General features: G+C 44.5%; 1 protein-coding gene and 1 long non-coding RNA gene across 2 annotated transcripts; both read right to left on the bottom strand.

The window, feature by feature from the left end:
* Positions 1 to 382: 382 nt before the first annotated feature.
* On the bottom strand, positions 383 to 5,476 carry LOC141747524 (uncharacterized). The gene is made up of 2 exons (XR_012588752.1): positions 5,374 to 5,476; positions 383 to 1,584 (listed from the first exon to the last, which is right to left on the bottom strand). It is a non-coding gene; the product is annotated as an uncharacterized LOC141747524 (long non-coding RNA).
* Positions 5,477 to 12,016: 6,540 nt separating this feature from the next.
* Positions 12,017 to 26,815, bottom strand: CMPK1 (cytidine/uridine monophosphate kinase 1). Its single transcript, XM_074597251.1, has 6 exons — positions 26,224 to 26,815; positions 17,636 to 17,782; positions 16,592 to 16,744; positions 14,991 to 15,067; positions 14,805 to 14,901; positions 12,017 to 14,325 (listed from the first exon to the last, which is right to left on the bottom strand). Exons 1-6 carry the CDS (start codon positions 26,296 to 26,298, stop codon positions 14,284 to 14,286), a joined length of 591 nt encoding a protein of 196 aa, XP_074453352.1. The 5' UTR covers positions 26,299 to 26,815; the 3' UTR covers positions 12,017 to 14,283.
* Positions 26,816 to 26,938: the final 123 nt, after the last annotated feature.

The raw sequence follows: 26,938 nt of genomic DNA, 5'->3' as shown, positions 1-26,938 counted from the left end.
AGGACTAGAGTGGGCTTCAAATGCCCGTGTTCAAAATTGCCACCGCAAAAGCCAAGGTAGCTCAAATCGTGACTGGGACACGTACACAAAAGCACACCGATTTGCTCAGCTTTAACTCAATGAGCTGTTTTAACACTCACGGGTGTCACTGTCACACATTGCACTGTGTTATAGTGAGCTTTCTTTCCAGCAAAGCATAATCCATTCATTCTCCTTCAGCTTCACTTACCTTTATCTCCTTGATGCCATCCAAAGGAGGACAGGGCTCTGCTCCCCCCATGCCCACCACCCCCAGTGACCTCCTTGGGGCTCAGTGGCATTCATCCCAAGGCACCAGACTTGCTCCAAACACGCCTGATAGAAGCCAAGGGGCCAGGACAGCTCACGAGAGGCATTTGGGCTGCTTTATTTTTCCAATCCAGCAGAAGCTGTGCTCTCCTGCTGAGAAGCCTGGAGCCACCTCTGAAGGCAATGGGTCTGTTCCAGCTTTACACTATTTTTCCTTAAGCTCAGAGATCGCTGCTGAGCTGTCTCTCATCCTGCTTTTGGCACCTTCTTGCATTTTAAACTGCAATCATACCCCCCCCAGAAAAAAAACCTTATCCAGGCAAGGGAGCATCCAGTTCAGCTCCTCTTACAGTCCCAGGACAGCAGTATGACTTCTCCACATCCAAAGCGTAACCCACCATGGTTGATTTCCACAAGACTCAAAGTGGCACTCCTGAAAAATAAGCCAAGCCAGAAATAACCCACTGGGACAGAAGAGCCGAAGTCCAACTTCTCTCTTATTCAAGTAGGTGGACTCATGTCCCTCTCATAAACCAACCACCACGTATGAAGAAGCAGGTACATGTCCATCTTAAACCTCCTGATGCTCACGCTGGCTGGACCCCAGCAAGGACGGGGCTGTTCAGGGTCATATTCATGTAGCCCGTGTGGCTGTGCTTCTCGTTTCCCACCACATGGGCCACTCTGCAGGATCCATGAGTGGGGGTTATATTTAGGATATCTGCATTTGGAGAAGATAAAGGCGCTGGGATGGCACATTTCAGGATCAGCCTGTTAAGTCGCAGAGGCCAGCGCAGCATCCCCAGGCATCCCTGCATGGCAGGTCGGCTCCTCCCAAGCTGTAGGTTGAGGAGATCCACCAGGAAGGACAAGCCCCGCCACCTCCACGCGGGGAATCACAGCAGCTCCTTGCAGGAGGGTGGTGTGGGTGCCAGGTGTGCACCCCAGGGTGCCTGTTTCAGGAAGGTTCCTCCACCCTGGCTATAAATACCAACCCCGACCGCACGTTCCCTAGCGGCTCGCTGTGTTCTTCCAGCAGATGTGCCAAGACAAGCCGACGTGAGGCTCCGTAATCGGCAGTTTGTTGGTCTCCCGGGGCCAGTGAAAGCCCAGATTAGACTTTATGGCTGACTCGAACGCACAAGCAACCAAGCTCTGTTAGGGCCACGAGCAACTGTGGAATGATTTAGGAGATGGGACCTTGAAGTTGCCAATTATTTATCTAGTCGATGACTCAGACAAGCAGTTTTACTGTCCAAACCTTGAGGGAAAACATGTGGAATTAATCAGGCTGCACTGAAAAAAAAAAAAAATCAAATTAATATAAAATAAATTGAACGACGCACACGATACCAAACCTGATTTTTCCTTCCAAATAGGCACCGTATCTAAGTGACATGCTTTTTGTTGCTTATTTATTATCATTTTGCTTTTAAAGGGCAACACATGGCAGCAGAAGTCATTTCTGCAAGTACAACAAAGCATAATCTCTTCACAAAGAAAGGCAACGGCTGTTTACTCAGCAGGTCCCTTCTATTCATGACATTGCCATGTGAAAATAAGAATGTCACTGAAAATAATAATAAACCAATATGTCTTTGTGATTACCCTAGAAATACACCAATTTCAGTGTTAAAACAGCCAATACGAACAAGGTTTTCCCATGAGTTTGTTGCCTGTTAAGGTAGACAAGATGCTTTGGTAGTTGAATGTTGGCTGAGAGATTTGGGGTCCTCGATCTTTCGTGCCCCAGAACCCTTGGGAAAGTCACTTCAGCCCAACTCATCAGGAGCCGGATGCCCAACTCCCACAGAGATACATATTTTGGGACCTTGTGGGATTTGGGACCACCTCACCGCACAGTGATGTCCAGAGCCCTCACCCTCACCCAGCCAGGATCGGTACCATATTAATTTCTAGTTTCAAAGGTGCACATACGGATAAAAACCTGAAACTTCTCTTTAAAATTACAGATTTTGCTGAAATTCCATTCTCGGGGAGGGAGACTCAAGTACCAGCCACATTAAAACAACATGCTTAGAAACAGGTCTGAGAGCTATTGCACCCAGCATCAGAGAGGACATCGATAAAAGTTGAGTTGGCTTAAACCAGACCCAGCCAAGGCAGCGCTCAGCCTCACGCCAGCACTCCTCCGACCCCTCGCATCCCTCTCCAGCACCGGCGAAGCCACATCCCCTCTCCCACCAGGCACCAGCCCTCCTTGGGACCCCAGGGCTTGACGCTGAGCCAGAAGCTCCCGCCTACCTGCCTGTTTCGCTGCTTCCTCCTTGACACTCGGCCTCCCAGATAACATCAGGCCAAGGTGATTACGTCCCCCCTGGGGCCAGCAAACCAGATTTTCTGAATGACCTGCCCAGATCACCTCTCATCAGCCTCACGCACCGGTTGGTGCCAGGGCTTTTCCTCTACGCGAGTCGCCAGGTAACATCCTGGAGCCAGACAGTTCCCCCCCACCCCCCATGTTCATCAAAAGACTGACCATGTCATTGCTGGAGCCATTCATTTAGCACACGGTCCAGCGATTAGCGTCCCCATCCCAGCATCAGGTCACTCTGAAACTTGCCCTTCTACTGCGCCCTTCCTGTTTGCTGTCTCTTCTCCACAACTGCCCTTTGATTGACTTGCTTAAAGATGATCCCATCAAGCAGGTTGTGGTCTGGGGCCAAAAAGGGAAAAAGACCACAAGTCAGCAGGGGAAAGTATCTGCTGTGAGAGCTTATTTCATCCCTGGCAGAGGGATCATGTCTCACCCAAGATATATGCCTCCCCAACAGACCAGCCCGATGCTCCCCAGCCAGGGCTCGGCAGCAAATGTCCCACTGCTGGTCCATCCCCAACATCCTGCTGTCAGCTGCTGGTGGGTTTGTGTTCCTTATGATGGGCATTTCAAGCAGTTTCACAGTTGCGTGTTCTATCAGAGAGCAGCAAGAGCACAATTTCCACCTTCCTCTTCCAGCCCATGGCCATGCTCTCACCTGGGAGGCAAGGGGTGACAACAGGGGCATCCATCCCAGGTGCCCATCGCTCCTCCCCTCCCAACCAATGCCCATTTTAAGAGACCACAATGGCCTCAGCAACAGGTCTATTCACAGACCTGCAGGCTGCCACCTCCCCCACTTTCATTAAAATAAACTTTTCATCAGGAACGCACCTTCACCCAAGTCACGAGGCAGAGGAGACGAGGCAAATACTAACAGATGAATGAGAGCACACCTTAAAACAGAGCAACGACCTCATGCAGCATCCCAGAGACTTTTTCTTAAAGAAGAGAGACAAGCAGCATTCAGGCCGACTTAAAAGATTGAGCAACACGATGACAGCTCCCATTCCAGGGGAGAGAGGGAGAGGGGATTTAGATTCAAACTAAACCCTTGCGGCAGGTACCCATCAACACGCACCCCAAGGTCACATGCGGGAGGCAGCTCCTTTTACAATAATAGGACACCTTGAGGCTTTATTTACCTTCAGAAAGGCTTTTTCACCCTGATGGCAGTGCCTTCACCCCTGGAGACCTTATGGAATACCAGTAGCATCGCCCCTAAAAGAGCAGGTTTTGGGGACCACCAGTGTCTAGGTGTGCAGGGAGGGTGAAAATCCAGGTGTCCAGCCCAGATGGGGGTCCCAGGTCCCCATGGATGCCCACCTGATGAATCCATCCCCCAGACAGGCTCTCACCCCTACAACACATCCCCCAGTACTGCCACCCCACTGGTGTCCTCCCCTCCACGTACATGTCCTACAGGGGGGTCAGGCTGACGCAGCCTCTCCTCCCACAGCTGCCCAGCCTCTCCTTTCCACCTCCATGTACCCACAGACACCCAATTTTAAGCGCACGAACAGCCTGTTTCCTCTGCTCACACCGTCACAGGGTTTAAAGCACCAAGGATCAAGCCCGGAATGTTGAGTTTGCTGGGGAACGGAGGGCCTGTCCCCATGGCTGGTCACAACAGCAGCAGAACGGAGGACCAACAGGTCCACAGCAGCAGCTCAGCACCGTGACAAACAGCTCTCATTTCTGTCACTCCTCTCAAGTGTTTAAAAAACACTTTTTTGAGGCAGAAAAGCCATAATGGCATCACCTGCACATGAGACCAAGAGCAGGTCTAGTGCTGCTGCGGGCAGGGGACAATATGGGGGCATGGACTTCCCGTCTCACCTCCATCACACATGTCACAGCCCTGCAGAGGGGGGGACAGGGTTTACCCCTGCAGCTCACTCCCCCGTTACTTAGAGCTTGCTCTGACTGAAAAACTGAGCCGAAAAAAGACCACGTATCCTGGCTCCTCAGCTGAGCTCCAGCAGGCAGAACTTGCCACCAGCCTGGTAAACCAGGGCAGGTCCTCCAGCAAGAGGGGTTCCATGGCTTGCTGCAGGCATCTGGCCACTCATTTGACCTTCAGCATTTCTCTTTCACCTCTCAGCCTTTGCTCATTTTCTCAGTTTAAGGCTTGACGATACTGGGGTTAGAGGGACTTGGGTAAGATTTCTCCGCCCCTGCTTTAAACAAAGCTCCAGGAGGTGGTACAGAAATCCGAGTCTGCTTTAAAAAGGAAAACCAACTTTCCTACTCCTTGTGGTTATGGGACAGAAACAAACCAAAAAAAAAAAAAAAAAAAAAGCAGAAAGCAAAGGAAAAAAGTACAAGCTTCAGATGATTTCTAACCAAATTTCATGCTCCCCGAGTGCCTGGCAGGCTTTCCAGTCACGCAGGCTTCGGGGCATCAAAGTCCCCTTGAGTAATATCAAAGTCCTCAGCAAGTCGGGAGCTTTGGGGCATTTGCTGGTGGGGAAAGGAACCAACAAGCAGCACAGCAAAGCCCCACAGCCGGTGGAGACCTCTGCCCAAGGGATCCCAAGGTTTTGTGCTCCAGTTCCCGCTCTGCCTCCAGCGACACCCAATGAAACGCAAGGAAGCTACCCAGCCACACATCCCTGGCACTACCCAAAAACACCCCCAGCACCTTCCACTCACACAGCCCAGCCCAGTCCCAGGCAGTCCAAAGGAGCCGGCAACTTTGCCCCTGAGCAAACCAACACAGTAACAACTAAACCCAGAGTTCTCACCTCCGCTCCTTCCCTGGATCCCAAAGCAGGAGCTGCAGGGCCAGCGCTTCCCTCCCTGGGTGCAGGGTCCTGGCCTCCGGTTTGCAGTTCTGCACTAACTTGTAGGGACCAGCAGGAGCTCAGTTACCAAGTGCCTGTCCTCACCCACCTGGGCTGGGTTCCCTGCTGGAGCCAATTAGACCAATTAGTAGCACAGCAGGGTTGCCCTGCGTTTGTACTGAGGACTGTCACATGTGGGTTTTTGCCAATGACCCTGCCCATTTCTGTGCCCTTCAGCATCTCCTGGGCTGCTTGGGGGGGGCTCCCATCTCCCCACTTTTACCCATTCCCCCCAGAGCTCCTATTTTTATGGGACTGTGCAGTTCAGAGAGGGGACAGCAGGGTAGATAAGGCAGGAATTAATGAATTGCTTGTGATGGAAGAATAACAACCAAGCTAATTAAGGCTCTTCATATGCCTCCTGTCTACTGCCGTTAGCTGCTGTGGTGGCCCTGTGCCTACTCAGACAGCAGAAACCTACCTGCTCTCCCAAAGGGACTCCAGATCTCCCTTCTCCAGAGTAATCCCTACCGCAGTGTCAGTTAATGGATCAGTCATTTTTTTCACTAATTTTCAAAATTAAGGTTATCACCTTTTATTATTATTATTATTAGCATCACTTGTGCCTTATCATTTTAATCAACTGATGTTCTTATTAACTTTTAAAAACACATGTCATCTGAAGCATAATTAGCTAGTCTTTTATTCTGCAGCGGAGATGGACGTGAGCAGGTTGGACACAACTGCTGAGAGATGTCATATCCCTCAAGGGGGACTGGACTCCTGAACGGGTTTTGGTTCTCAGAGTCTGCCCGCAACTGTGTTAACTTGTTCTTGAGGTACTTCTCTTCCAGCATGAGCAGGTGCCCTAAAAAATTGCACTGATGAATTTCCCTGAAAAAAATATTTTCCCAGGAAAAAAAATACCACCCCTAAATACTTTGGAAAACAGCAGAACTTGTTTAACAACCCGACCTAAACACCTGGAATAACTCTGGGGGTAAATGACTCTTGACTCATTGAACTGATGCAGTGAAGTTCTAAACCACAGCAGACCTGTCCTTCCCAATTCATCTCCTGCTCCTCCTCAGAGCCTGGCCAGCACCAAGGCTTTGCAGGAAGCAAAACAAGCTGTTAAACCACAAGCCAAGCCAACTCTTGTCCCTTCTTCCAATGCCTGCACTGCCTGCAAGACACCTTCCCCTGCGGCTCAGACTTGGTGCTTCCTGCAAGTCCCCGCTCCTGAGCCTACACTGGGGACTGCTGCTGGTACTGGTCCGGCTCATGCCCCACGCTCAGAGTTACTGGCCATGCCCCAGCACGAGACTTTGTCAATGTAGCCCTGCCGGCATCTCCAGACTCCCCTCCTCTGCCCTCCACCAGCCAAGATGCCAGCTCCATCCTGCCTCTTCCCATTTCCTTACCCTGAGGTCCCTTTGGGAAGCATGGGGCTGTTATTGCTGAAGGATGCCCAGGTAGTACCTGCACAGCCGTGGCTGAAGGAGAGAACTACCCCATGCTTCTCCACCAGAGTCCCTTGGAAGGAATAACAGAAGGGCAACTAGGAGATTTTGCCAAAACTCATCAATCAATAGACAAAACAATTTAGGTTTTTGACCGTGTAGCTACAGCTGTTTCCCTCTAAAATTCCCCTGTGAAAGTGAATCGGGTGCTTTTCCCGGCAGCTTCCCTTTTAGTGCTCCCTCTGCCAGCCCAGGCCAGATCTCCCTTCTGAGGCGCTCGGGGATGGAGACACACCAGGAATAGTTCTCTGCTGTGGTACCAGGTATGCGGCTCCTTCGCTAATGGAAAGCTCTCACCCAAGCCAATCTCGGAAAGTTGGCTTGTTGGCTCAGGATGGGAATGACAAACCTATCACGAACGTAGGGGCACAGAACAGCCACAATAATTAAGTTGGCCCCGTCTAGCTGTTCTCATTAGATGCAATTAAATAAACTGACAAAAAAGCACTGTTCCAAGTTCACTGTTGCCAAGTTACCCATATAGCAGATCTCAGTCCAACAAAAAAATCCGTCCAAAGATATCTGTTTCTTCATGGGTACTTTTTTTTAACTTACACCATTATAAAAAAAAAAAACAACAAAAAAAACTCCAACAAAAAAAACCAAAACAACACAAAAAACCCCCAACAAAACAACCAGGATTATTTTTTGTTTAAAGTTAGGTCTTTCAATATATGGGAAATGTACAGCCCGTGAATGCCACTTACAAGCTGCAACCTCTCCTCTGCGAGCCTTGCACCCCTCCTTGTGGTAGATTGAAGCAATTGTGTGAGCAAAATCCTCTCTCTGCTGGGCTTTGGCTTCCAAAAAGAGCACAGCTAAGCGCCCGAGACATGCTTTCAGCTCTGGCACCCAGCATCGTCTTCTCCAGGTTGCGAACATCTCCGAGCTAGAGATATAAACAACTTCTCCCTCTCACTAGAAGTCAACGATAAGCACGCGTTTCAAACATAATTAAACCAGAGGGTGTAGATGTGTGTGACACGTTGGAACAGTTAAACTGCCCAATCTCAATGTTTGTTTAAAGGTTACTTTTGGATGAAAGCTGGTTAGAGAATAAATAACAGATGCTGAAGGCATCCATTATGTATTTTTGCAATTAGCAGAAAATCTCGGTGCTTTTCTTAAAGAACATACATAATTTTGTGGGATGTTTATTGCTGGAAGCAATCTGCTCTCGCTGGCAAGAACAGCATCCAAGAGCCCAGGGAAGCTTCACAAGAAGTCACACATGGTAAGCCAAACGCAACGCTTGCTTCGGGAACAGCACTTCAAGCCCTGAGCTCTGTCACAAGGAAGCAGTCAAATGCGCTTTCTTTCCGCAGAAAATTTTAAATTAGAAAGAACACGGTAAAATTATCCCCGTTCCCATTTTCCACAGGCATTTTGATTACCCAGTAAAAACGTAGTTGCTGATTATGCTTTCCTTTGAAAAATGCATCCAGGATGTTTCACGCCATCCTTGTCTTCTATGTCCAAGGGCTTCTCCCGTGGGCCGACTACCACCTCCCCTCTTGGGGCAGGGAGATACTACTGTACCTTGGGAAATCTTGTCCATCCGGGATGCATGGCCTGGAAAGAAAACTGGAAGTAAGGAAGCCGCTACAGCTCCAGGAGAGCATCTCCCTCCCACAGAAGCCTGTGTGTGCGGAGAAGGAGGTGGGGCAGCAGCTTAACTTTGGACTGTGCAAGTCCTCACCCTGAAATAAAGGCACTGGTGATTTCCGTCATATCCAAACGAAACCACAGGAGGTATTTAGACAAGGATAGAGGTATTTGGGTTAGAACATAATGTGGACCTCAGGGTACTTGTTGACCACAGCTGGGGACTTCAGGTGGTTCTGGTTTGGAAGACAACAACGGTAACATCTTGAACAGATCTCTCACCTGAAGAGATAACTCCGTGCTCAGTCAGGAAAGACAACCACCGCAGATTACGTCCTCCAAATACCTTGATAGATCCTGATAATCCCTGAAGACCTCTACAATAGATTAAGTGTCACTCCTGCGACTTGATCCAATTGGGAAGCTATCCAAAAATCTCTTCTTGCAGCTCATGGCACCAAATAAAAGTGCGGGCTGAGCACAAAAGTTTGGCTTTGTGCAAGCAGAGCCGCTGTACAAGATACCGTTCCCACGTACCATCCACATATCGTTACACTTTGGTAGTCGCGCAGCGATCCAGCAATCTTTGCCATTTCTCACCACAAAGAAACTGCATTGTGCTAAAAAGCCCTCCAGAATAAAGCAGATAATATCTTTTGGGATGGCGCCTTGTATTTTCCAAGAGTTGTCTCGCTGCAGCAGCTATTACAAGAAACTAACCCAAACCCTCCTATTTGTAAATTAGAAAGAAAAAACACAACTCAAACTGGTATTTAGTTTAGGAGCGAACGGTTCGCACGGCCCTTAAGAAGCATTTTAGACAAAAGCAAGCTTTCTGCCAAACGCTGGAGGAGGGAAGAGAAAATTTCTGCTCTGCTGCCCGAATGCAGCTATAAACCAGGATGAGAAAATAGCCTGGCATTGCTGCCCACCGTGAAATAAGTTGTGCGTCTCGTTCTTCACCAGCGCGGCTCGATGTGTCTTCCTCCTGCCCAGTTTAGCTTCTACAGCTTTACCCTGAAGACAAATTCCTACCCCCACCAACCCCTGGAATTCAAGGTGGCAGAGGCGATGAGGGGAGACGGGCAATTTTTAGGCAGGGCGTGCTTTTGTATGAATTTCCATCCAGCGTAATCATGAAATCGCTGGACTAAATACCAGCGTCGCCGCTGTGCGGAATAGATACGTAACGAAAGCTGAAGCCTGGCTAGCGAAGCAGAATGGACTGAGAGCGTCTTTGAGCGTCTTTCCTCCCTTCCTCAATCGTCTCAGTCCCCTTGAAGCGTAACAGGTCATTGCTAGTTTAACAGCTACTGATTGAGGAGGGGTTTCTTTTTTTCGTGCAACTGCTGCTGAAGCAAGACAGACACATCTGATCTCACTCGCATAGGAGAAAAGAGCAGAGGTACTACACCGAGATTTTCCGTAGTTAAAAAAAAAAAAAAACACAAAACCCACAATGTGCTTTACATCAGTTTTGTAGCAGATTATGCACTAAACTCGTTGGCAGAAAGAGGATCTGATCGCTCCAGCTGAAGGCACTTAAAGATTTAGTTGCTTTTGCAAGGCACACAGAGGTTGGTGAGAGCACCCCCTTCCCCATCCCAAAGAGCACCCACAATTCAGAAAGGTGAGGAAAAGACAACAAGGCAGAAAGCAAAGAGGATCGAGACTACATCAGCTGAGCAGATTAGAAGACTCAATAAAGACGTCTATTGTTACCAACAGAAATACTCTACAGACCACAGGCTGAAAACCACCACCTTAAACTAAGCAACCCACGAAAAACAGCAGAGCGCAGCAAGATTAAATTCATTTATGCCCCGCTATCTCCACTGGAAGATTTATAAAGGTCTGCAGATCAAAAGAGCGTGAGAACTCCTGCTGTAAAAAACCACGAGCCTTAATATTTTTGTTACTGTCTCCTTCGTTACCTGATGAGCTGAATCCTCTCTGCATCGTCGTGCAGTTTTCAGCGTCAGCTGTTCACCCGGGATCTTTGGACTGGGGCGAGCGCCCAGCCCCAGCTGCCCGGTCTCCGTGTCCTGCTGCACCATGCCTTGAAGAAACAACCTGATCTTGCCAAGGGGCCAATGGTTGCCCCCCGCCCCGAGCAGGAGGCCAGCCGAGCAGTCACAGATCATAGCTTTCGGAGACACGTGCACCACAGCAGGGACCCAGCCGGTATTGAACTTCAAACTAAGCAGAAAAGTAATCTCTTAAGCTGCAACTTTCCTAAGTGCTGGCAGCTAGAAACTGCCAACCGGTAACGACAGTTGGCAGCTCCAGTCTGAACCGAGGGGTTTTTCTCCATTTAACTCTCCCATTCTCCCCAGTTCAGCCTGGGCAGCAGCACGCAGACGTCCCCGCTGTTGTAAGACGTAGCATTTTACACAAGACCTTGGAACTCCCTGACGAACCCTTTCTTCTTATTAAGGACAAATGTTGCTAGTGGGGAATATCTTACGCTGAGGCAATCCTCAGCTGCGTGGTCATGGTCTTCCCCACAATAGCGTCTCCTGCGCCTGCCCCCATTCCAAAAAAATTGGCACCTTTTAGGCAGGGATTTTCAGTTCAAGCCTCCCACTCGTGGGAGTGGGAAGTCCCCAGGGAGACTCTACAGCCTCAGGATGAAGTTTCAAAAAACAAAAGAGTTTTAAAAAGACGTTTGTCTTTCACCAGCAGAAAGATAACCTTTGCTGCTGGAAACCCCCCCTGCTTTTCTCGTCCCTTTGCAGGCCAGCTCGGCAAATCTTTCCAGAGGAAGGTTTCCAAGTTCAACATGATGTTTCCTAAAAACCTACGTGTGAAGCAACAACCCCTTTTGTGACAAACCTTTATGCAAAACATGAAGACTTATTTTAAAATAAGTCTGGCAACCTCTCAGTTTGTTTTTTTTTTGGGTGTTTTTTTTTTTTTTGAAGAACATTATGCTGTGCCCATCTTCTTTAAGACCACAGTCCCCAGCACAGCACCTAGACACGTGCTGCAAAGTAGCAGAATGGCATCAACATGGACGCATGAAATATCAAGGGGAAAAAGAAGCGTCTCCAACCACCGCTGTGCAATAGGTTTGTGTTTCCTAGTCGCCTTCCCAAGTTCCTTCTTTCACAGATATGCCAAATGATTCATCACTGCACCACTATACAAAGAGAGTAATTTGACACACCTGTAAAATCAAGAAAAGCTACCAATTCCACAGGCATTTCCTTGATCTTATTCTGTGCCTAAGAGGGTCTTCAAGACTTCAGTTTTGATGGTGAAAGCTAAACTTTCATACACATACCTACGTGTATGCAGGCTCGCAAAATATAACACTAATAAATACACACTTCATAGATAGATATATGTGAAAAATACCCCTCTGACAGATAACTGGAAGCCAAACACTCATATTAAGTCACAGAACAAAGTTTATTGGATCTTCTCAAATTCCTTGTACAGTTTTGCTGCTAAACGGACACAACACACTGGCATATCGCCTTTAATCTTTATTTCAATCATAAGTCCAACTTGAAAGAATTGGTAACACATTTAATGGCATCTTCAATAAATAAAATGACAAAAAAAAAATCTAGTCTTTGCACAGACACATTACAATCCACTCCAAATTCAATATTGCCAAAACATTGGTTTTTTTTCCTAAAATTTTGCTCCAAAGGGTTTTTGTTTGTTTGTTTCAGCACTTAAATACACAGAAAAGTATATGATGAGAGAAAACAGATACTCTATTCTGAACAGAACTTGTAAAAACCAATAACTTCGAAATAAAGCATAATTATATCTAATTAGATTAAAGCATCCTGTTTGAAGTCCTTTTGGAAAAATCCTGATTCTAACCTTCATATCAAAACATGCAGTTTTCCTAGATCCTATCCTATGTCAGCATACTCGTAACAACAAGAATTAAATGCCATGATTGAGTTTTTTTTTTTTTAAGGGGAAATCCATAAAGCAAAAGCAGTGGCCTCCCACACTCACAGAAGTAGCCATGGTCCATATATTCTGCAGTAGTAAACAGCTATTTGTGCTCAGTCCACGGTTTGAATTCCTACCGTGACGGAAAGGATACTGTAGTTTACCCTTTGTTTCTGTACCCACCTCTGCCCCAGCCCAGCAGCCTCAAGAACCTCAGCGAGATGAGGATTCACGCAAACACGAATCTGACTGCACGGATCAGATTGCAGGATGAGGACCAACCCGTCTGATTCTAATTAGAAGCTAGGCTTAATGTAAAAGCTTTTCCTAAATAAAGTCATCAATAAAGAAAAGCTGAAAACCAAGATTTCCAAACTGCAGTTCCCTGTAATTTGCAACATCTATTAGCGTATCAGAAACCAATTACAGTGTCAGTTAACGTAGGAAGAACCACTCTATCACTAAAATTAGTTAAAACAGTCATCTTCTGGCACCTTCTTCAGTGAAAGCTCAGGGCATGCAAGGAATGCATGTTCGGCCCCACAGACCTATGCATACTACATAGGGGAGAGAAAAGGTTACTCTAAACAAAAGGCAGAATTACACCGCATCTGTACAAACATTTAAACCAGTTTGTTTCAACCAGTTACCTGCTTATCCCAATTATTGCTGCTGACTGTACTTGGCTAATTCGAGAGAACGTGACGAAGCAGGACCCAATTTGTTTAAGGGAATGGAACTGTTTTTCTGCCAGTATCTTCCCCCTCAGTTGCCCACATCATAACAAAAGTGCAATAATTTACATTTTTTTCAAACACACAGCTATTAAAATTATACAATTTTAGGGAAACAAATTCACTAGTTTAACCATAAAAGTATTTCCCCAAGTAACAAACTTTATAGCATTCAGTAACACAGTATTTCAATAATAATAACACAGAAAATCCCTTCCACTTGTTACAAAAGACAGAACTGTTAGAAGATTGTTTATTGTACACTATTAAGAGTTTTACTGTCTTGTTAACACCATGCTGTAATTAAGAATATAACCAACATTTAAAATAAATGAGCATGGAAATACTGACCTGACTTTGAAGTTATATTCTCAACCTTTTGCAAATGAAGTCAAGGTAAAGCCCAGGGCCAAGTCATCCAGTTACTCAAGAATTTACGAGACAGTTTACATCCAGAGTCAAAAGAAAGCACCACTTTCCATAATGTACTTTGTACGTCTATTGCTGAACAGTGTATTAAATAGTTTTGTCAGGACTGCTAAAACAGATTCTCAAACTAACTGTAGATTCATTTACAGACTTCAGGTTTGGGGATTACGGGGAACTTTGTGACAAAATTATACTCGGAAAAAAAAAAAAATCTGCTAAATTTGGTCCAAGCATCCAAAAAACAAACAAGGGCACAGGGGTCCCTCATTGCTTAATGCTGCTGTTTAATTGATCCTTAAAAAAAACAACAAAAGAAAAAAAGTGTATGGCAATAAGGAATAAGAAGGGCTGCCCATTATAGGCACAGAACTGTGATAGAATAAACAGTCTCTTCGGAGAGATGTTTTAACTGTGGTTTCGCCATGGGAGTAACTGAACTTGTGCTAATGGAGAACGCTGAAATTTGTATACTATAGCGGCAAGAAATGATTTCCTATTTAAAAAACAGACCCATTTGCAATTAACTGCTCCTCCAATCATCATTAGATATGTGAAAAAAACCAATTAAAAAATCTTTTAAAACAATTACAAAGAATGGACGGCAGTAGCAGCTATTCAAGCAAGATTCAAGCACAAGTTTAAATGAACTTCCAAGCTGGGAATTAGCCTTCTTTGTCGAAAATTTGTACAACTTTTTCAAAGACCTAAAAAGAGAGAGAAGAATATTAACTTTATAAGTGTTAGTCAAACAGTTACTGCAAGTTAAACAAGCACACGCAATAATTGACAGTATTTTTAAAAATGTATAGGTTGTTCTTAGAACATTCACGTTAATTCTTTAATAGTGAAATTGGCAGCAATTCCGGGAAACTGAGACAGAAGAGCAACACTACTTCAGAAACGCAAAAGCTCATGAAAGTGAAAGAGACAAGACTGTTAAACACAGAAACACTGAAAACGTGTTTAGTCCAGCTCACGTTCAAGCAGAACTAATTGATTTCTTAAAGTTATTCACATCTTAATCAGTTCTTCAAGAGTCAAAACCAGAGTTCCACAACCTCCCTCAGCAATACACATCAGTGCTTAATTAGCACCCTAACCACACACACACACATCTCAGAAGAATGCCAAAAATATGTACTCGCCACTGTCATCCCCATGGTTTTTTGACTTACATACTTACTTCATCAACAGATTTAGAGGCATCCACTTTTCTGACTTTTCCCATTCTCTCATACAAATCTATTATAGGCTTAGTAGACTGCAGATATGTATGAATTCTAGGAGAAAACACAGGGGAGGAAAAAAAAAAAAGCATTACATAGTAAAATATGATCAGAAGAGAACTGAAAAGTTTTGGAGATAGTACCTCTTTTCCAGACTCTCCCGATTATCATCACTCCTACCGCTGCTCTTGCCTCTTTCAAGACAGCGGCCAATACATATCTACAAAAAAGCATCAAAAAGACGATCACGACCAAGAACATGAGGTGCTACCTTGAAAGCAGGAATAAAAAACAGAAATTCTGAAAATCTAAATAGGCCTGACACACAACTTCTGTCCAGATCTGGTGGATATAACCAGAATTCACATGGAGAGTTAGATTCTTCCAGAGAAAAAGGATGACAGCTTTACACTTCATCAGCTTATTAAAATGTGGGCTCTTAAAATGGGATTTGGATCAGTGGAAAAGCAGTGGAAAAGCAACATCAAGCTCTGTGGTTCAACTGGGTCTCCAACTTCAGACGTTTAAAGAAGAAAATGACCTGATTTTCAAGGATGTATTTAGACTTTCTGAAAAGCAGCATATCAAATTAGACTACTAATAAATGCCTGCACTGAAAGAAAGTCACTGTATGTTCTCACAAGAATTTTGCAAGGCTACATAATAAGTTATAGTAAGTTAAAGTGTTCTTACTTGGCATTGCTATAATGAAGACTTAAAAAAAAATAAATCAAAATCCAAGTAAAAACTGAAGAACTAACCAGTTAAAAGCTGCCCAATGAACTATGTTTTGAAATATAAATTTAAGTAAGCAACACTGACAGACGTACAGTTCATGAATACATTTATCCTAGTCATGCAAGAGGACAATGGTTAAAAATTATTTTTTTCCTACAAAGTACACCCATAGTAAAAAAAAAAAATAATCCAGAAGCGCATGTAGACATTTTTGTCTATTTTCAGATCCAGTAAAAAAATTAGAAGCCCAAAATTAACACCCCACCAAGTGAAAAAAATCATTTCATCTTATTTAAATTTTTGAATAGGAAAAAAAAAAAGTAACCCCTCACTTTTCTTTGAGATTAAAAAAAAATTGCAATTAAGTAAAAAGAAAAAAGTAATAAAGTTTCTCAGGAAATTGGGGAAAAGGGTAACAGGAAGAAAGTCAGCTTAAGGTGCTGGGATTCTCATAGCAGTTTTATCCCTCAAGGGCACTGACATATTAAAAAGACAGCATATCATGGCACTTATTAAATGAATATAATGTATCACTGTCAAAATGCCCTTGTAATCTAATGACTTGCTGAATAAAATGTTGATTACTGGCTATCCTATAGCCCAGCTCATAACTATGAAAATAAAGACTACTGCTCCCAACACTGTAGAATTAAAGCAGACATTGCTATGAAGTTCATTCGGGACTAAACAACGGTTACTAAGAGTAAACACAGTAATGTTTTCTGAAAGTTAACCAAATAATTTTGCATAAGGTATTTAAAGCTTTTATAAATTTTCCCTAAGAATGCAATTGCCTGAAGTACTACTTTAATATAATTTATTTGCACGTGATTATACCAAGTGTAATTAGCCGCCCGCTATTTCAAAGACATGCATTTTCTTCATCTGCAAAAACAACTTGCCAAAAAATCCTTGAAACTCACAGACCGAGTTTTCCTTCTGCTCTTAACACTAGTCCATTTACTACCTGACAGAAAGGAAGTTACAGAATAACACACTTCATTACCTCATTGTCACAATCAAAAAAGAGAACAAAAGAAACATCCGCCTTTCCATCCATAGTCTTATTCCAGCCTTGAAGATTATCTTCATTCCTGGGAAATCCATCAATCAAGAACTTGTTCTTCTGGGAATTGGCAGCCATTGTTTGATCCATAGCCTGATAAAAGACAATTCAATTAATGATCTCCTGCGCATACAACCATTTATCCACTTATTAAATTACCCCCAAAATGTCGACATGGTAAGTCAAGAAACATTTATTTTAGGATTACCGAAGAATTACAAAATGTACTTTTGTTTCACCTTCAATGCATGCTAATTCATTCACCAATGCACCAATATAGCCTTATTTCAAACTGAATTCGCCATTTCATAAAGCTCAAAATCTCCTAGCACACAATTCCAGCTTTAAAAGTTGATTTTCTACAAGATACTGGAAAGCGCTATTACGCAATAAGATGCCAAAACATCCCTGATCTAGAGTTAATTCTAATGGAAAAACTCCAGATAAGTTTAGTGCCATAAGCAACAGAAGCCTTTTCTGTCTTAAAGGAGATACTTTGGTTTTCCTGGACATCTAATAAGGAAAAAGCCTGGAGCTTTTCTTGCCACAGGAACATTAGCAGGTGCTTGTCTCCTTCACCTGGCTATATATTTTGATAAAACTGACAGAAACTTAGTACCTTTAAGGCCTCTACCCTCCAGTCAAATATGACGGAGCTGACCAAGAGGTCCAAAAGCTAATTAAGGGAAACGAGGAATACAGAGTCTCACTGATTTCCCTAGAGCTACTAAAAAAAAAAAAAATAAATTAAAAATAACCAATTCTCACATATCCGAAGGTAATGGAGGCCATCACCTATTGCCCTCCAACCAGCCAGAAAGAAACATGAGTAGTTGCTGAGAAGCTCAGTACGCGATACGAACCTATGTGTCCACCATTTCACACTACTCCCACTGGAGGAAAGGCATTTCTTCCAGTATATGGCCACTGCTTTGCTGCTTAGCCTGCAGGAGTGAATGAACAACGAAACAGCCCTTTCCTTACCCTCTTCAGCAAGCTGATTGTTATTTCAACCGGTACGATTTCCCCCTCCTTAATGTAGTTCTCAATCAGTTCTCCATACTGCGAGCCTGGCCTTTTCCGTTCATCTCGAAGGAGGTCACCAGCAGAAAGGTGCGTGTACCCGTATTTCTGAAACGTGCAAACAGACAGGCATAGACTCCCTCGAATTAGTAAACATGCAAAGATACCATCAGTCAACAGCATCAATCACATTTATTCTACACATTACAACAGAAAAATACAGGGAATAGCATCTTGCTAGTGACAGATCTATTCCACTGTCAGTGTGTAATCTGACATTACAGCACACTCAGTATGTGCAGTAGCAGAGAGATTCTTGGGTAGAATGCTCACCAGGCCTTCGGTCAGGCATTTATGTCCTGTTTTCAGAGTAATTTTGTCACGTTTGGAAAATAGACTGTCCCCAAAGTGCTTCCTGAAATGTCACACTGTGCAGGAAGACATTTAACTATCACCAAACCAGATACAAGCTATACCCCATCCTAAAAGTTCAACTACTTAAAAATTGCAAGTGATGATCAGTTGTTGGGTCAAGTCCTGATCTACAAAGTGAAAAAGTTGAGACAGTGCCTTTTCTTGCTATGCTTATGCAACTGGATTGTAATTTTATCAAATTACTGCTGTTACTAAAGAAAAGCGCAGGCGGTGATTCCAGGTCCTTTGGAGCTGGAGGAATGTTTCAAGCACAGCACAAGTCAGGAATCCTTACGTTCCCGCTGTGGTTCTGGCACCAACTTCCTCCTCTGCCTTGGTCAAATCACTTATAATTCTGCATCTAACGCTGCAGCTACGCAAATGGTCCTATACATGCACTCCTCCAAACCCAGCCCTGCGTACCTGCCCCCCTTCCCTGGGACGAATACCACAAACTGGGAAGGCAGCCCTTGGGGGAGGCCACTGCCTTCTCCTAATGATGATGTGGCAGATGAAGGTAAACAGATATGCTGGTGCCACCCTATGTCACGCCACGTACAGTAAACAGAAAGAGAGCAGAGAGATCAGGTCCAAATCTATCGGTTTGATACCAGTATGCAGGAAAACAGCAAACACCATTGCGCTTTTCTTTCACTTCTAACTACATCTGAAAAAAAAGTTGCTAACGCTAATGCAAAATACCGATGAAAAGTATTTATTACACTTGAATTTCTCAGGCATTTGCCATGATAAATAGCCACCTAGTGCAAACATACGCTCTTACCAGAGAAATGCATTGTGATAAGTTTCGGAGCACAAACCAATCATTTTCTCAGCTTATTTAACACCACAAGATAACTAACCAAGCATACTATGGTCCTTGACCAAATATAGTCCATAAAAACCAGGCAATAAAGACATCTCCTTGGTGATTACCTAAGCTAGCTATACATCCAAAACAGAGAACACCTATACATACTCATCCTAAAGTTTTTACACAAAACAAAAGCAGCAGCAAAAAACTTCAGGGTTATCAGCCTGGCTGCAGCAACATCCAAAGCAAATTTCAAAAAAAAGGTGTCTGAGCAGCATAATAATGTGGCTATACACTTTTTAAGGCTGTGAACTTGGGATTTAAAAACTTGGCTACTGGACTAAGTACAAGAGAAATATTACACAACCCACTAAGTGACTTTAAAAACATTTCAGTTGCTTTCCAATTTCACTCACAAAAGTGTGGAAAGTTAGTTTTGCCATAGTCATAATTTAAGAAGGGATATAATTACCTAAATCTCCAAAACTCTACACAGATGGGGGAAAAAAAGGAAGCAAGATTTTGCTCTAAATAACTGTGAAGAAAAAGCTCCACAGACATCCTCTATAAGCTCACTGTACTCCTGCTTTAATGCGCACTGCATTTGGATATGCCTATTTAATTGCAAATCTAAATATTTACTGTGAACTACAAAAACCATAAACCAGAATAAATCTTTTCTTATAGGCAAGAAACCTTACTCTGCTGAACCCTAAATTAACATGTAGTTCTTCTTGCTAAAGTTAAAGAATGATGATATTTTTAACATCAAGTTTCTACGAAGGAGAAAACAGGAGGAAAATATAATCCCTTCAGTTTTAGAGGGTTACCAAACCATTTAATTTTCCTTGGCATTTCCCTTTTCATGCATGAAAACGAAATTGAGTCATACAGTTTTTGGAATTCTCTGTCTTTTGCAACAGCAAACTAAAATAGTTTTTTTAACAGCTGAACAGGAAAGTAAAAGACAGAAGTGTTTTGAAGTGCTGTTGCATAAATAGACTTGTTTTAGATAATAGTAAATTTTATTCTAGAGTAACCTTCAGAATGGATTAACCAGGCAATAAGAAAAACAAACCTCTCCTTCAGGGGCAAAACATTTATTTGTTAACTGTACCGAGTCAAGAGCCAAAGACAACACGTCAGTTTAAACAATGCAAACAAGCACAGAGAAAGGCTTGGCTGCTGCTCCGTACGCAGAAGGCTTCAGAGACGCGGGGCTCACGCTACTCTTGCCAGTTTTAATCAATTCGTACAGGGCACAAAGTTTTCTTTCATCTTAGACAAGATAAACCGTCATCGAGCATCCTGAATTGGAGAAAATTGTCACATCCCCAGAAGCTCGCAAGACACTGTGATGTAACTGCACAAAAAATCAGGGCAAAACACTCTCGCGTCTTGCCAAGGTTTGCATTGTGCCAGCACAACTTTCCAGCACTGCCAAGTACATCTTGATGCAATCCCCAGAACGTGACTTTTTGCAACTACCGCCTAATTCTTCTCCTCCAAAATCAGAAAGGGAGCAGGACTGTGGCTGCCAAACAATGAAAAAGCAGTTACTCCAGTTCTTGAAGGATGCCTATATGCTAGATTCATAATGTCAGACTGAAAGAAAGAGTTGAAATAGATACTAGGTTAAAAAAAATAATTCCAAATACTCAGATGCCAAGCACCTAAAATTCAGACAGATTTTTAGATTACAGAAACAATACAAAAAAATAAAATATAGAATTAACTATTCTAAAACTTATTTCAGAGAATGTTTTCTGCTATACTAGCAGACTGGCATGCTGTTCTATAAGAAGAAAAGAAAAGATTAAATCAGTAAATTGCTATTATACAAGTTCTCATTATTTTTAAAACTATTTTTTATATTTGGAAAACCACAATCAACATCTCTTACAAACATTAACTGTGAATGACAAAGATAAAAATCAGCTGTCTTCAGCCCACCACAGACATCTTCCTCCTTTGTGTTAAAAAAAATAATTACACAGTGCTGTGGAAAGGCAAGCTCAAGTTTCCATCAGTCCCACCATAGAGCTGTTACTCAGAAGAGCACTTAGCAGTGCGGCACAGAGCAGAGCAAATCATGCCTCGCTTGTTTGTCACACAGTGACCTAGTAAATCAGTCCCCATTCAGCAGGGCAAACTGGGACAGGCAAGCCATATGCTCCACATCTCCAAATGACAACCCGAGACTGCAGCCTCCCTGGGATGCCCTTCTCTCCCCTGTCCTATAGCCACCTCTAGCCTTCCTCCGTCGGCCAGGATTTGCAACTTCCACTCCTCAGGCAGAACTTGCTTTGCTTTCAGTAAATAGAATAAATAGATGAATACAACTAAAAATACATGAGCCACATCTGCGTCACACTTGAATAAGGTGGAGTTTGCAATAGCAATCTTCTGGAGGAGTCAGAAAGGATCAGCGGTGTACAGCAGCTGCTGCTGGGATTCCTTACGCAGTCAGCTTTGGAGGGGGACAAGGTTTAGTTCTGATTCTGCCCTGTGTGGTCCAGCAACACATCTCTCCACTACACACACAGCTTGATACTTCCTCAAGTGAGCAGAAGCCAAGAAAAAGCAAGAGAAACACAAATTACTACTTTGACCTTGACTCCTATCTTGGCTTATCATTGTTACTCTGAAAATGAAAGTCAAAGGGCTTAAGATCTAAACACATAAAATAGAAACTTTTATTGCCCTAGTTCTGACCCGTCATATCTTGGGCAACCTTAATAAACAACCAAAGTTTGTTACATGTTCTCAGATACACCATTCAAGAACTAGTTAAAATAAAAATAGAACCATGTAAAGCCTGCAGCCTTCATACTCTTTTTTTTTTTTAACCTAAAAAGCTTTTGTCTGTCCTATTAGCAATTAGCACAAGAAGTTATAACTTTGGGATATAAACTATAATGCAGTAATAGACCTTCTGTCTGCTTATTCCAATAAGAAGAAAAAAAAAAAAAAAAGACATTTTCTTAGTTTGAAATATGTTCTTGCCTGGGGGGGTGGGAAACAAACAAAAAAAACACATTAATAAAACAAAATGCACAAAGGAGATCCCACTGACAGTGCCCCCAGGGAAGCGGGGGCAAATAGAGCACCCCAGTGCTTCAGGAATGCTCAACTCAATAAGAGGCACCCAGTACGTTTGGGAAAGCCCAAAATTCAATGCCATGTGAGTGAGCCTGCGTTCTGCAAAATGGAAGCAATCTTCGGGGGGGCAGGGGGTGGATTTATATGATCACTCACTGTGTTTTAAAAAAGCTCAATAGTTCAGAAACATAAACTTACATTCCAAAGAACAACTACAAGAACTTAAGGCTAATACTTGGCACTCTTGAAAGATATTTCAGAAGTGGAGTTTAAAGCAAACAATTTTAAAAACGTTTTTATTTCAAGGAAGTTAATGCCTCTCAGCAGACTTCCAGAAGACAATTAACACACGACAGCAAAACTAAAATCCACTGCTACTTTCAGAGGACTGTTTCTGATACAATGAGTTCTTTGCATTGTTTTCTTCACCCTAGGAAATCTCCTTATCATATACCCCAAAGAAATTTAACAGCCTTTTCCATTTCGATATTAACTTACGCTTTTATAAAAGAAGGCGGCTCAGCATCCCACCTTGTCAGATTAATTTTATATTTAACCACAAACATACAGGAGAGGGCTGTGGTGGAGGCGAATTATATTTTGGGTACACACAGAGAGGGATGTCTTGCATACTCCAAATCCCTAGAGAATCACCTTGCCAAAACAAACAAACAAATAAATACAACTCAAATCTTGTTTGGAATAAAGACAAATGATTTAGTTATTATTCTTCCCCCAAACCAAAGAGCTCTGTATTTCAGGCAAAGGTTGTAAGGATTTAAAATTTAACTACATGAAAGCATAGATGGTGCAGATTTGAAGAATGTATTTTTTTCCCCCCTTGGCTTTACCATAAGCATTTTATAAGCAAAGTTCAGAAATCAGCAATAAAATACATTCATTTTGTCCTACAAAAACCTGCATTCAAATGACATCATTCAACTACCTGCTCAAATATTCTGCCTCACACAATAAGCTACACCACAGTCTCGGGTGATGGCAAACTCCACCTCACACACCTGTGGAAGCTTTCAGGAGTTAATCTGCAGAGCTGGAAGGGAGCGGATAAGAACTTAAGAGGGAACTCTGCTTCATCCCTTCCTAAATAGGAAGAACCGGTCCAGAGCAGTTCTGCTGCATTTGCATGTCAGGGACGACTCTGTGAGTTTGTGAAACGTACACAGGAGTCTTCCCTCCATATCGGAGAAAACCAGCCTGCTTCAGCTGTCTCTTCCAACCTTATCTGCGAAGATAAAGAAACCTAATCGCTTACCTGCTGTTCCCTTTCATACACTATGTCAATACCCACTTCCGCTTGTTACTGCATCTTCTTCCCTCAAATCATTTCTCCATTTTGGTACAAATTTGGCATGAATACATGCCTTCTCCGGAATGAGGGACTCCAGCACACACATATTGAGCAGTTAGGATTTAGGTTAGTACTTAAGAAATAGATATTTCGCCTACTACATGTGATAGCCATCTCCCTTTTCTGGGAATGTAAACCATAGTCAGCAAAACAATTACAACACTTCTTTGAGAAATCGTTCCCAGGTAGTATGTAATACTCCCTTTACTCTACAAAACGCTTATGGCTACCCTTGCTTTTTTTAATAGAATCATTTAATGCTAAATCATGCAAAATCTCACCTCAGCAAAGTGAGACTTCTTCCACATGTGATGTGCTCTGTCCTAAATCTCTAGTATGAATAGCAATCTAGAAGTATTTATAGCTCATACTGACTTTTTGTTGAGCACAAACTTCAGATTTACAGCAAGATACTGGGTCAGATTCATTCCAAATGTAAACTAGTATTATCCAGTCCATTTACAACAGGGATGAATGAGGTTTATTATTACTCAGCTACAGTTCCTCTTCTCCGCAGCAAGCTGCCAATGAGGTTTAAAATCCGAACAAAAATACACTTTCAACCTAAAGGCAGCATTGACTCCATACAGGCTATTCAACCGCCTGCACCAAGGCTCTCTCTGGGGGCTGCCAGGGGCCAGGCCAAGGATACGTCCTTAAAAAAGGATGCTGCTCTGCAGTACCTCATCCACACTTCCCTGTTCGTGTTCCCTTTTTCTAAAGTTTTCCATCAGGCTCGCATCACTCCAACTCTCCCTTCAACTACCTCAGACCCTCTCTCCCTTAAAGTTCAGCCAGCAGCTCCTGTAGAGGTGTCCAAGCGAGCAGAAAGGCTGTCCATTGCAATCAGCAGGTCCAAGAGCTTTCTACTGTCAGCCCACTGACTTCAATAAACTCCTTTCCACGTAGTGAATAAAATTAGTGGAATTAAAGCAAATTTACATTTATTAGTATTTGTACTTCCCTGTCCAGACTTAGAGAAGAAAATAAACACAGTACAAGCAAAGTTAACTTTCTTCTTTCATTTTTAGCTGCAAATACAATTTGAGTAGCAATAACTCATTTGAACTCCTCCTAATAAAGTGGTCTTTATCCAATTATATTAGCCTATCAAGCCAAAGGCATTTATACTTCTAAACACAGGCCAGCAGCCACACAAGGTACTTCAGCCCTGAGGCTACCTTAATGGTCTGGTGAAAGCCATTAATGACAGCCTACAAGATTCCCCTACAGTTTAAGCTCATTTGTTTGCTATGTGCTAGGGGCAGAATATGACCTTACCAAAACGTCTTTATGAGTACTATGAACCTTTAATTCCACAATTTAATTTAATGAATAAGATGGTTTGAATGAGAGTCTGTAATTTGAGGTTAAAATCCTTCAGAACTAAAGTCATAACGGCATTTTTCAGTCTGGACCAAATCTGCATAACTTAGTTATACAACCCTGAGGACTGGGATACAATGGCAGCGTGGATAAACTGTAACAGCACTGCCAGGGCATCACCAGAATAGATGACACGCAAAACGTGCTAGGAGTTGTGGGTTCTTTTTTTCCACTAATAGTTTCAGAAACATGGGCATTGCTACAGTTAATCATTTCTTTCAGCTTCGATACTACGTGCCTTTCAACAAGAAAAATACATGCGACTGCTCAGAAAAAAAGAGAAAGAAGCATCTGTTTCAAATCCAACATACACATGTGTTTGGAAGCATTCTGCCTTAACTACTTCTGTAATTATCCACCCAAATACAGTGCAGTTACTCCCGCGTCTTTTGTTTTTTAAAAGCTACACCACATAGCATTCACCGTTCTTTCTTAAATGCTTGTTCTATGTCAAAGGGCTGTAAAAATGTATTTGGAAAACTGAAAATGCAAAAAATATAGCGGAAAGTCTTCTCAATTTATACTTTCAGTTTGAGGTTCTTTGGAAAAAGAGAGCAAGATTAACCATCTATGGGGTCAGGACATCCTCTAACCTCTACCATATTCTGTCATAGAACAATATTTTACTTTCACAACTTACAGAGATGGCACTAGGTCAGAATGCCAACACCCTGCAATGCCTACTGCACCAGCTCTTACATTTATGGGACAGCTTCATAAGACAAGGACCTTGACCCTACACACTTGAAGTCAACGTAAACCACCTTGCCTCCACGCCCAGGCCACAAACCCGAGGCATGCAGGTGGCAGCCCTGCAGTCACCTACGTGGCTATGCAGACGTGTCCAGGGCCACCCACACGAGCCGGGCTGCAAGACTGGCCTGACAACGCAGCAGGAACTTCTTGAGGGCTGTGGTCCTCTGACAAGGCACAGCGGGCAACCAGTGCTCCCGCTAAACTGCTGCCATGCTAGGATAGCCTCCAAGCCCCAAGCGAGTGTCCCCCTGCCCAGGATGGGTGCCAGCGCAGGTAGACCCACCAGTAGAGTGGGATCCCGGGTGGGGTACTGAGGGAAAACAAGGCAGAAGAAAGAAAAAGGCCGGCTCCCGGCTAAATTACTTGACAGGGGCGGGACGGGGAGCGGGCGGGGGGGGGATGGTGTCTGCCCCCGCCACTTCACCGGCTAACGGGGAGATGCGGGTCAGTCATTTTTATTTTATCGTCTCCATCGTCTCCAAGGGGCCGATCGAGGTTCGACAAGAGCCCAGACCATCAGGCGAAGGGGGACAAGCTCCCCCAAGCGACTACCGCATGGGGAGGCACGGAGACTACCGGGGGGAGGGGGGGGGCGGGTGGGGCTACAACTCCCGGCGTGCCGCGCCCGCAGAGCCCCCCCGCAGCCGGAGCCCGGCAGCACACACAGTCCCGTAACCCCCCGCTCCCCGGCGGACCGGCTGCCCTCACCTCCACGATGCGAGCGCACTGCGTCCCCTTGCCCGCCCCGGGCCCGCCGAGGACAAAGACGACGACGGGCTTCATGAGGAGAAGGAGGCGGCGGCGGAGCAGCAGCAGGACAGCGGCGGTGAGGGGGCAGTCGTGAAGCGGGCGGGCGCCGAGGCCGGGGCTGCAGCCGAGGCAGAGCTGCGACCGCCACCACCCGCTGCTGAGCTGTCCCCGCCGAGAGAAAAGTGCTTCCGGGTCCCCGGCGGCGACCGAGAGGGGAGGGGCGGGGCGGGCAGGCGCGCAAGGCGGCGGCCCTCCGCTCCGCCGCCCCGCCAGCCGCGGCCTGCGGCCTAACGACGCGCCGTCCTCTGGTGAACGCCGTGGGTGGCTCGCGGCTCCGGGACACGCGGGTTGGGAAAGGCTAAGGCCAATGCCGGAGCGACGCTGCCGCGGGACCGGGCAGGCAGGAGGATGGGTTGTGCCGGTTTATTTCGAAACCTAGGGCAGCTGCCACCGTCCTGTCAGCCCCGGCCCGGCCGGCCCAGCCCAGCCCAGCCCAGCCCAGCCCCGGCGATGGCGGCGGGGCGTTGCCATGGCAACCCCGCCGAGCCCTACTGCGCCTGCGCGTTCCCCGCCCTCCCGCGGACCGTTTGCGAGGCCCCGCCGGTGTTTTTAAACCCCCTGCGCGCGCGCTGGCGGTTGGTTTCCCCCGGGGTGCGCTGTGATTGGTCGAGCG

The sequence above is a fragment of the Larus michahellis genome, chromosome 8, assembly GCF_964199755.1.
Source record: "Larus michahellis chromosome 8, bLarMic1.1, whole genome shotgun sequence".
Lineage (NCBI taxonomy): Eukaryota > Metazoa > Chordata > Aves > Charadriiformes > Laridae > Larus > Larus michahellis.
The sequence above is the reverse complement of the archived record's forward strand: the minus strand, read 5'-3'. Positions and strand labels throughout refer to the sequence as shown.

Bases quoted from the DNA above. Each gene is read 5' to 3' on its own strand.
- CMPK1 (XM_074597251.1), bottom strand. From the start codon at position 26,298: ATGAAGCCCGTCGTCGTCTTTGTCCTCGGCGGGCCCGGGGCGGGCAAG. The intron at 14,902-14,990 runs GTACTATCTCCA...GTTTTCTCCTAG, and splicing joins CGGGAGAGTCTGGAAAAGAG to AATTCATACATATCTGCAGT. The intron at 14,326-14,804 runs GTAAGTATGTAA...CTCTCTTTTTAG, and splicing joins CCTCTAAATCTGTTGATGAA to GTCTTTGAAAAAGTTGTACA.